This window comes from Perognathus longimembris, chromosome 28 (genome assembly GCF_023159225.1).
Source record: "Perognathus longimembris pacificus isolate PPM17 chromosome 28, ASM2315922v1, whole genome shotgun sequence".
Classification (NCBI taxonomy): Eukaryota; Metazoa; Chordata; class Mammalia; order Rodentia; family Heteromyidae; genus Perognathus; species Perognathus longimembris.
The window spans coordinates 26,298,899-26,310,810 of record NC_063188.1 but is presented as its reverse complement, the minus strand read 5'-3'; the positions used below and the strand labels follow the sequence as shown (position 1 = coordinate 26,310,810).

Here is an 11,912-nt window from a genome sequence, read left to right as displayed (position 1 = left end):
TTATCCCAGAGGATAGAAGGATTTAGAAAATTGGCTAGCGTTTACTAATGTGGTTTATTTCCATCTTTGTGGTCATAGTAGTATTCTATTAAGGCAGACCATCACCTCCATTTTTTTTTACAGCTCTGTACTCATCCCCCTTACCAAAACATGTTCTTAGGATTCTGCTCAGGTGATGTCTCTTTCCACATCTTATCATAGCCTGCAGTGCAGCACATTATATTGGATGTTTTGTACAACTAGATTAAGCTCACAAGAAGAGAGGTTTTATATTCATTTTGTAATCTTAGGAATTTTCATTGACTACTATGAATTAAGATTTGCAATAAATGTCGGTTGAAAGAATCAATGAATGGTAATGAAACATGCACTTGTAAGGCAAGATTCAGCAAACTATAGCCTTTGGGCTAAATCTTGCCTGTGGCCTATTTTCTAATGGTTCATAAGTTAAGAATTGCTTTCATTTGTTTAAATGATTGGAAGGGTTAAAGGAGTAATAATTTGTAATATGTGCACATTCCAAAGTCCTCAAAGTTCACATCCATGCTAATTCACTTATAAATTATCTGTTGATGCTTTGTACTACAACAGCAGATTTGAGCAGTTGTGATATAGACCATATGGTACATGAGGATTAAAATATTTGGTGACTCAGTACAGAAACTATTTGCCAAGCCTTGTTATATGATTTCCTCTTTTTCTGTAGAAGTATGGCCTTAAGTTTTGCTTTTTATTTCATTTAATCTTTGCTTATCTTAATCACACCACCAAATAAAATGTTTAGGGCAAAGAGGCATGTGACAATCTTTTGGCAATACATAATTAGTGGAGACAACAGGACCACTCAATTTAAATAGAGATGAAATATCCACTCACCATAAGATACAAATTATATAAATTACATTTGCTGATGAAATAGTTTAGTTTTCTAACATCACTATTACTTAATCACACAGACATTTTAGTTTTTTCTAAACCACCAAAGGCCAACAAATTGCTTAATAGTTAACCTCTTCTTAACAGAGTTTAGAAAATGTTATCTTAAAAATTGCAAATTGGTGTATTCTGTATCACAAGTCTGGTATATCAAAATGTATTTTGTTTCAGAAAATGATATATTGATGTATGCAGAAAATATTATGTACAATATATACAAAATTACACTTGTTTTTAAATGCTAATTGCATAAAAATGATATACTTCACAATAATTTTATAATATACAGGATATGGGTGACTTTTCTTCTTCCTTCTTATACGGTTTCAGATTTTTGTCATTATCAAAGTTTTAAATACTGCGTTTATGATCATTTTGAAGCAAAATTTACTTAATCCTTGAAAACTTTCCTTGCATTTACATTTCTTTCTCCTGACTCAAAAAGCTGCCTGATGTGTAAAGCACTAAACCTTTAGATTTAGAGAGGCTGAAAAATGAAAAATACAAGAAGTAGCACTGGAGCCAAGAATAAAAATGAAGCCAGAGCCAACTTTCCAGACAAGAATGTCTGCTTACTGTTCTTGGAAGTAAGATATACAAAAGTCCTTGGAAAATAAAAGTCACAAGTAATGAAGTAAAACACTGTTTATTTGTCCTGTAGAACACCAGTATGAGCTAATACAAGGGAATTAGACTCCCTAAGTAATATTATGTGCATATATATATATATATAAATCCCTAAATGAATATTAGAGATGATAAAGTTTCAGATCATATATTCACTTTTAACAGGAAATAATGATTATCAGGTGAATGTTGCTAAATCTTTAACCTTTAATTCTTTAAAGTAAATTCTTTAATCTTTCACATCCAAGCCTCTTTGAACAAGGATGAGAATCATAAACATTTTGAGAGTTCATGGATCCTAGACATCCTTTTTTAAGTAAAACCAAGATCCTAAGAAGGGAAAATGTAAAACATTCTTGTAAAGCCAAAAAATTATTTTCAGGTATTTTTCATAAAGAAAAATGGTTAACTCACTATGAAATAAAATGTGCAATAAGTTCCCAGCTGTTAGAATTGTTTAATAATAGCTTTTACAATAAAGTGTGAAATTAATTGTGTCTAAATAACACATGGCATGGATACAGAAAAGGTAAGCTGTCGAACCAAACTAAATATGCTTTGTATTATTCCCTGTAGCAGAGTGCATACAGATTAGCAACCCTGCTTCCACTTCATTCTGGGCACACAACTGATATTTTCCAGTTCCCTTTGTGTTTAGATGTAGCCACAAGACTTGAATGTTGGCAGCAGAATATGAGTAGAAGTGATGTATGTCTCTTTCAAGATTGACCACTACAGCCCTCAAATTTGCAATACTTCATTTCTCTTCTGCTAACGGGAAAGGATTCTGTGGCTGTAAACAGGATGGATTGGAGTACAGCCACCTGAGTAGAAATATCCACCTTTGACTGTTTCCATCTCATTAGTATGCCCTATACATTCCTCCATTGTCTGCCAAGTGTTAGATAGATGGTTAAATATGTTCTGTTTTATATGTAGAAAACTGAGCTCACTGGAGCAGTTCTATTCATGTGAACATTCTTGCCCATGGAGATCTTTTACATTCATACCAACTTTCTTCACAATTAAATAGTAACACAGATGGGAAAGCTTTCTTATTGTGTTTAATTCAAAACAGTGGTGGTGAGATCTGTACTGCCATTGGGGATGAAATGTAATGACCCTCTGGTAGCCCTAAATGATTGGTTCAAGTTTCAAAACATTGCAGAGAAAGTGGGAGAGATCACAGGAGGGTCTTATCATAAATCTCAAGTAATTGTTTAGAAAAATCATTTTTTTTCTTTAGGATCCTAGATCAAGAACAAATCTATGAGGTCATTTTACACAATCCTTTTTCAGTAGGCAAAGTGAATCTTCTTAGGTATCAGGAAAACTGACCTCAGAAATGTAACTGCTCTCAATCCTAATAAGAGGAGGTATTCTGTGGTTCCACATACTTGGAAGGCTGAGGCAGGAGGACCACTTGAGCTTGGGAAATTCTAGACCAGACTAGCATGTTCTAGACCAATCTAACATGACTCTCATCTTTTATAAAACAAGGAAAGTGTAATAAAAGGAATTAGGGGACTATAGTTTAGCCATGTCTGAGAGTATATAAGAATGCAGAACAGCCAATGAGCATCTTTCATGAACATATTCCTGAAAGACAATTAGCAGTGAATTTTTACCAATGAAGTTAGACCCAGTTTTTCTCCCTTAAATAAAAATCACAAATATTCACTCATCCAAGCTGTTCAGTGTTTCCCATTCTGATTACTTGAGTCTTGCCAAAACAAAGATGTTTAGTAAAAGAAATTAAATAGCACAATAATGAGATGCTTCCAATCAAAATGACATTAAATGTTTTTTATTGAACAAAAGAAAGGATAAAACATGGAAGTTGAATTCATTGAGCAAAAGCAGCTCCCCAGGTGAAGCTGTTGTACATTGTGCTAAATAACCTCATGAACAGAGTATACAGAATACATATAATATGTAAGTTACCTCAACAGCAAAGGAGAAGAAATAGGATATAATTGTTGAAGATAAAATTTGGTCAAGTGACAAATTCAGTTGCTCAAAATTTCTAGCCCTTATCCACCAAAATTGAGTATAGTTCTCAAATGTGCATTCAGTATTGTGCATACTGAATTCCCATTGTAATTGAAGCTGCTTTCTAGAAGATTTTTTTGTAATTTCACATTTATTTCATGTGATATTGTTTTTAAAAATTTGTATTTGATATAAGTATGTGTGTACATACACGCTTTTAAAAGTGTATAGGTACATACATTAAAAAATCCAACCCTTTTTTAATAAGTCAAGGGGTCATGCTTTTTTTTAAACTAATATTGATGAATTTCAGTTATTTCTCCTGTGTGTCTAAGAAACTTTGTATGTTCTCAACGCACCCACACAGTCAGGTGGGTTGACAGATATGTCAAAAATACTTTATGAAAAGAGGGAGGTAGCTCATGCGAGTTGGCAACCTTTTGTGCATTGATTCCTGTTGGAGCAGGCTGCCTCCCTTCAACATCTTACAGTCAAAGATGAAAGGAAAACTTTTTATTTTGAAGCCTAGTGAACACAGTTGTACGTTTATTATAATCCACCTTCAACTTGGCTTATAATGTAAGATGACAAATACCTCACACCCAGTACACAGCATTTAAAAAGTACTGAAGAAACATTTCATAGACAATATTTTTTTCATATGTTAAACATCAGCTTCTATGGGATATATTTCTGGGATGGTTTTGTTACCACTTTATAAACATTCTAGGCCAAACAAACAGCACAAATAACATCAATGTCGTCTTTTTTCCAATATCTGCATCAATTACTGGAGGCTAATTCTAACATATATACTACTTAAGGGGGAAAAGAAGATAATTCATGACACATTGCAAATATAAGACTACAGCATCTTAGTTGTAAGGATGATTTTAAGGTGCAGAAAGAGGGGACTCTCTAGAAGGTGATGGTGTGGTTTCTTCAGGTGGAAAAACTGTAAGTGTACAAGCTCGAATACCACCAAGGGACTCAGGAAGATCAAACACCTTATGCCATTCATCTTTATCTGGATCATATTTCTGCACTATCTCGACCATACACCGGTTATTCCAAGAATACCCACCAACCACGTAGATTTTATTTTCAAACACAGCAACCCCAACATCACTCTGCCCTCTTAGCATGGCAGCAATTGGGGTCCACTGGTCAAGGATAGGTGAATAGTATTCACAACTTAGGACATCATCATAATCACTGGTTCCTCTGAAGTGATTGCCACCGATGACATAGAGCCTTTCTCCCACTGTGCACATGCAATGCAGACCTCGAACAGTGGTCATCGGTGCCTTCTGGATCCATTTGTCAGTGTCAGGGTCAAAGCACATCAGTTCCTTTTGGAAGGTATCATGGGTAATTCCTCCTAAAGAATGCAAAAAATAGGCATGAAGTAAAAAGATCACAAGAAAATGATACTTTCATCTTCTTAAAGATTACAAAATGATTTCCAATTCAGTGACCTTCTCCCATGGGAACTCAGGGTATTTAAGAGGCTTTACTGAGTGGTAATATTTTTTGGTCACTGTTAGGAATTGGGTAATAAATTCCACTACAAAGGATTATTGTCTCCTTACTCCTTTTCAGTGGGTACCTTCTGAGGGCTGAGTACTGAGTCAAGGTGCTCTAAACTCCTGGTGTCAATTTCTTCCTTATTCTAGTTATCTCATTAGGACTGTGGCTGGCTATGAAGTGAGATATTGGGCAAAAGAGTGCAAAGTCTTGGGCACATAATGTACAAGAAAATACAGAATAGTTTCATTTTGGGTGGGTAGGGCGAAATTAAATTATGTCACCTGCTATCACAATGAACATTTTAAAAATTAAAGAATCAGAATGGAGAAGAAAGATGGAAAGAGTGACACCAGTCAAGATAAATACTTATAAGCTGATTCATCAAATTGAACTCTGTACAACTATTTAGAGATAATTTTTTCTCTTTTTTTCTTTATTTTAAATAATTACTTATTTATTGTCAAAGTGATGTACAGAGGGGTTACAGTTTCATATGTAAGGCAGTGGGTACATTTCTGGTTCAATTTAGTACCTCCTCCCTCACTTCCCCCTCTTCCTCTCTCTCTTTCCCTGTCCACCCATGAGCTTTCCAGTTGGCTTACATCAAATGGTTTTGTAAGTATTGCTTTTGGAGTCATTTGTCTTTTTGTACTTTATCTCTCGATTTTGATATTCTCTTTCCCTTCCCTAGTTCTAATACCAGTATATACAGTATCCAGGGTACTCAGATGAGATACAGTGATAGCACAGGGACAACCACAGGAAGGGGATACAATAGAATCATCAACAAAAAAGCTACCATTTCACATGGCATGTTGAAAGTAATTACAACAGTGATATAACAGTCACTTGCATAACATGGAGTTCATTTCACTTAGCATAATCTTATGTGTTCATAAGAGCATAGCTATTGGGCTCTTGTGATCCTCTGCTATGACTAGCCTAAACCTGTGCTAATTATTCCCTATGAGGAAGACCATAGAGTTCATGTTTCTTTGGGTCTGGCTCACTTCACTTAGTATAATTTTTTCCAACTCCTTCTATTTCCTAATGAATGGGGCAATGTCATTCTTTCCAATAGAGGCATAAAATTCCACTATGTATATGTACCACATTTTCCTGATCCATTCGTCTACTGGGGGGCATCTGGGTTGATTCCATGTTTTGGCAATGGCAAATTGTGCTGCAATGAACATTGTTGTGCTGGTGGCTTTTGTGTGTTCTTGTTTATAGTCTTTTGGGAAGATGCCCAAGAGTGGGGCTTCTGGGTCATAGGGGAGTTCTATGTTTAGCCTTCTGAGGAATCTCCATACTGCTTTCCAGAGTGGTTGAACAAGTTTACATTCCCACTAACAATGAAGTAGGGTTCCCTTTTGGCCACATCCCCTCCAGCATTTGTTATTGTTAGTTTTCCTAATAATGGACATTCTTAATGGGGTGAGGTGGAATCTCAATGTTGTTTTCATAATTAAAAAAAAGAATCAGGATGTTCTATGTGTAATTTTAATATGTCCAGCAGTTGCTTGGTAATTTATTAAGTTTGTATAATCTACAAAGTGTATTTTTATGCTAGAGATTGAACACAGAGACTTGTGTGTGCAAAATATATTCTTTGGTAGAATATAAATCAGTCTGTACAATGAAAATATCAGACACTATCTTCAGATGATATGAAGAGATATAATTTTTAGCCATATTGCTCAAAAATTTACTTTCAAATAGCCAGATTGACATCATTATTGTAAGTATGCTTTTGAAACTGAAATTAGGGGCGTCCATTGGTTTGAAAATAAATTTGGTTCCTATTCTTTTCATGATTGGGATGGCCATTTCTGTAGTATAAATTTGTTGTGCCAAATTTCCCCCCAGAGGATTTAAAACTTTCATTATAATGGTACTGCAGTTACACACATAAAACAGGTAGACTGCGTAAATCATTGATGACTGCAGCATTTGATTTCCTGGATGGCTCTTTCAGAATTAGACATCCTGTGGTTGCTCAAGAATTTAACACCAAAAATCTGCCAATCACTCACTACAGACCTTTCTCTTATCCTTCATGATTACAGATTTCATAAGGTGGTATAAAGGTGGTATTCAGAGGATCAGGCCACAAACATCCCCTTTACACCTTTGTCCTCTAATAATGCAACTGCTAGCTTGGCACTAACAGGCCTTCAAATGAGATAAAAACTGTCACAGACAGACTGCCATCAGGACCAAATGATAAGCACTTGTTTAACAAAATTAAATGTCAAGATCATGTTGCACTAAGATTTCTTGATTTAAACATTAAAAATGTGAGAATGAAAGTTGTTTTTAGACTCTGGATCAATGGTAGCCATTTCAGAATTTTCTTTAAAACATATTTCTAAATGTGTACCAAATACCAGCAATTAGTAGAGAATTATCCATGGAATGGGACCACAGTAGGACACTATGATAAAGCTAAGGAGAAAGTAAATGTTCATATTATGGGTTACTGTGAGAATGAACATCATGAATTAATGTACATAGCAGAGCATATATGTTATATAATGACATATCTCTTCATAAAACTTGACTACATTTTAAATAAGACAAATACATTGTTGCTAAAAAATGAAGAACAAATGTGAATTGCATTTATTAGAATACAGGGTAAAAGAAATAGGAAACAAACTGGAGAATCTGAGTACTTTCCAAGTTCTTCTAGGTTAGACATTTATAACAGTTTGCTCTCCTTGTAGTCATAAACTTAATGAATGATCAAAGCATTTGTATGCAAATGTCCACACAAAACAATGCCTTCTAAAAATCAACAAACACTTTTATTTGGATTATCCATTTTCAGTGTTATTATTATTATTATTATTGCTTTCCCTTCATAGAAAGATCATAGTTACAATGTATATACAGTTATTCTAATGAATATGCATTTCTATATTTTGCTGCTATGGTAGTTGCTTACCTGAAATATACATCACTCCTCCATATACAGTTCCAGCATGTCCATAGTGAGGTTCACTCATTTTAGCAACATAGGTCCATTCATTTGTTCTTGGATTGTAACATTCCACTGTGGCTGTTAAGAGAAAAAGAAAAGAAATTAGTTTAATGTCAAATTTACAAATTAATTCTTTTTACTTTAGATTAAATAGTAATATATAAGCTTCAGAAACATAGATATTGTATGTATGAGAGATGCATGGGAGCTCATAATATATTCATACACAAGCCATAAAATAAACACTGACAATATCTATTTGCATACTTTAAGGCCAAGAGATGATTGGTAGCATATGAAATTAAGAATCTTTCCACATCATAATTTTAGTTTTGAAAGAAAGAGAAAGGACCCTTTTCATCTTTAACATAAGGTATTTTGGAGAAGTGACCTCAGTTTATGTAAATATCTTTCAGTCAATCTGTTACAACCTCAATATCAGTACAATGACATTGCAGAGAGATGGGAAATTCAGTCCTTTGTTCTTGTTTTTTAATTTATGTTAATCCCTTTTAAAAGGAGAGAAATAGTGCTGCTAACTATAAAGATTCTAGTCAAAAGCACCAAGTTGAGATTGATTTGAAAAATTCCGATGATTTACTGTAGACCCTGCCAAATGCCAATCTAGTTAGTTTCTTGCTTTCCTCAAGCCTGCATTTTTTAGCAACAGAACTCCAACACTGCTCGATGAAGCCCTGCACCAAACTCAAAACAAAATTAAATGTACCAAGTTTCTTGAAGCCTTGCTCAACGACATGATATACTTTTAGGCAGTGATATGAAGCAAAAGTCTACTGGGTAGTGCTGTGTGATCACCATGGGAATACTGTTCAGCTACTTAGAGCCAAATGTAACCCTGATCTATAAGTTAACCTTTTATACGTTTTTGTGCTGGTACTAGGGCTCAAACTCACTCCACTTTTTTTGCTCACAGTTTAACCCATGCCACCAGTTCCTGCTTTTTACTGGTTAATTGGAGATAAGAGCCTTATAGACTTCTTTGCTGGGCTGGCTTCAAACCAAGATCCTCATATCTCAGCCTTCTGAGTAACCGGGACTAGAGTCATGAACTTTTTGTACCTAGCTTTATGAGTCAACCACTGAATGAGATTCCCAACATAATATCTACAGGCCAAAAGGCAGAATAAGACAAGGGTGGTGAGGGAGAAAGAGATGAAGAAATTTTACTTTTCTGCACTATTAACTAATTTCATTCTTCACTAAAATCACTGATGCAAAGTACATTTTTCTACTCCAGTTCTATCCATATTTTTAAGTAGTTTCACCTCCCTACTGATTTCTTTTTTTTTTTTTTTTGGCCAGTCCTGGGCCTTGGACTCAGGGCCTGAGCACTGTCCCTGGCTTCTTCCCGCTCAAGGCTAGCACTCTGCCACTTGAGCCACAGCGCCGCTTCTGGCCGTTTTCTGTATATGTGGTGCTGGGGAATTGAACCTAGGGCCTCGTGTATCTGAGGCAGGCACTCTTGCCACTAGGCTATATCCCCAGCCCCCCTACTGATTTCTTTTTCCACTAATTTTACAATTATATTTTAAAACTCATGTCAAGGGCTTTTACTACTCTTAGGTTCTTTTGGCAGTACTGACCATTGAACTAAGGGTTTGTGCTTCTAGGCAAGTGCTCTAACCTCATGAGGTATGGCTTTATTTTATTTTATTTATTAACTTAATAAGTAGTTGGACAAAGAGTTACCATTAAACAAAGCAGTTTAAGTAGTTATTTTGAGATTATAGTTTCACATTTTTCCCTGGGACCAGCCAATACAGTACTTCAGTCCTCCTATTTATGACTCTGCTGTAACAGGGATTACAGGTATATGTTACCACGCACATGAGGTGGTGTCCTGCTAACTTTTTGCCTGAGCTGACCTCAAACCACAATTTTGCTTCCAATTATGTACCTCCTGAGCAACTGGGGTCACAGATATGAGCCATCTTGACTAGCCCTACCGTTCCTGTTGTTACCTAATCTCTTTCTGGTTTTATTATTTCAGGCCTACATTCTTACCAACTCTATTTCTTCTAAACCTTTCTATCAAATAGCAAGATTGTAATAAAATCAATCCTTCTACAAAATATAGGCTATTTCCACAATTAATAATAAGTGAAGGGCTGGGACTATGGCTTAGTGGTAGAGTGCTTGCCTTGCCTTGCATGCAAGAAGCTCTGGGTTCGATTCCTCAGCACCTCATAAACAGAAAAAGCCACAAGTGGCGCTGTGGCTTAAGTGATAGAGCACTAGCCCTGAGGACAAAGAAGCCAGGGACAGTGCTCAGGCTCTGTCTGAAACTTCCATATAACCCAATATTGTTTTTGACTAAGGCACAGATTCCTTTTTAAATTTTTATTTTAACCAACATACACTGATTGCATATATTTATAGGACATAATGTGATGGTTTGACACGTATATCATTTTCAGTATATATAGCATGTCTGCCAACTCACCTATTTACTATTTCTTTTCTGTGAGAGGTCTATTTTGTATATGTTTTGGAACTTGATCTCAGGGCTTGGGCATTCTCCCTGAGCACTTTTTGCTCAAGGCTATCACTCTACCACTGGAACTTTCTTGCTCAGGCTAGCTTTGAACCATGATCCTCAGATCTCAGCCTCCTGAGTAGCTAGGATTACAATATAAGCCATTGGTACCCAGCTATGAGATGTCTTTTTAAGGTTCATTTTCATATTCTTTAAGCATGAATTTCACATAACTGTCCAGCAAACCTGCTGAATGTACATTTAACAGAAGTCTTAGTATATTAATTGGCTTATATCACTAGCAAAGTAATTAATGGAAGGACTTCATGTGTAAAGCAATGCAGTCACATATCCTAACAGAAAAAGGGTTTAAAAGGATTTTCCAGATTCTCATGAATTTGAAGCCAAAGGCAATTTTCACTAACTACATGCTTTTCACAAGGCAAGACTCTGCATTGAACACTGAAGTTTCCAATGTCTAATGCAAATTATTCTAATGTAATTTTCATTAGTTTCTTCTTTTTGTGGTAAAGCTAGAAGTTGAATAGGTAGTAATTCCTTATGGACATAAATATTCTCTTTTAAAAAGACAATACTGTGTCTCTGTCCGTGAGTTAATTACATTTTTTTCCTAATAGGGGTTATTAGAATCTATCCTTATTTTTTAATGCAAGAAGGTCTCAATTCATGGTGGATATTGACCATCAAAACCATAGTAACTACAGAATAGCTCATCATCCCTATATTTTTCTTCCTCCAAATAATCTATCTCCTTTAATTTTTCTACTCTTTTTATCTTTGTCAATCTTTAGAATATCTCCTTCTAATCAAAGGCTGGTGGCTCATGCCTATAATCCTAGCTACTTAGGAGGTTGAGATCTAAGGATCGAGGTTCAAAGCCAGTCCAGGGTAGAAAAGTTCATGAGACTCTTATCTCCAATTAAGCACCTAAAACTGGAAGTAGAGGTGTGGTCAAAGTCGTATATCACTAGTCTTGAGCAAAAAGCTCAGGGACAGTGCCTAGGCCCTGAGTTCAAGCCCCATAACGCCAAAAGAATTCTCTTTGCAGATGCATTGTTATTATCAGAAAACTCAATAATATTTAATTTTAAAATTGAATGCATCTAATTAAAAAGATGCACCTGCTCCTGTTTATAACACTGGCACAAGTTAGTCAGATGTAGATTAGTGCCAATAAGTCTGACAGGAGGCGGGGAATAAGGAGAGATGGAAGACAAGAAAATGCAGCTCCACATAGTGGTGGTTCCACCATAGCTTATGAAAGAAAATAACAGCAAAAAAGATAGCTTCAGCCCACAGGCTATATCCAGCCTTATGTCTGTT

At 35.6% G+C, this 11,912-nt stretch overlaps 1 protein-coding gene across 5 annotated transcripts in view; it reads right to left on the bottom strand.

Annotated features, from left to right (window-relative positions):
• Positions 1-3,342: 3,342 nt before the first annotated feature.
• Positions 3,343-11,912, bottom strand: part of Klhl13 (kelch like family member 13) — a 165,740-nt gene continuing 157,170 nt past the window's right edge. For all 5 annotated transcript variants that reach the window (XM_048336035.1, XM_048336038.1, XM_048336039.1 and 2 more), the window contains 2 exons: positions 8,036-8,149; positions 3,343-4,936 (listed from right to left, as the gene is read on the bottom strand). In XM_048336035.1, the coding sequence (XP_048191992.1) occupies positions 4,449-4,936; positions 8,036-8,149 (602 nt within the window). In that variant the 3' untranslated portion in view covers positions 3,343-4,448. The remainder of the gene's footprint in view (positions 4,937-8,035; positions 8,150-11,912) is intronic.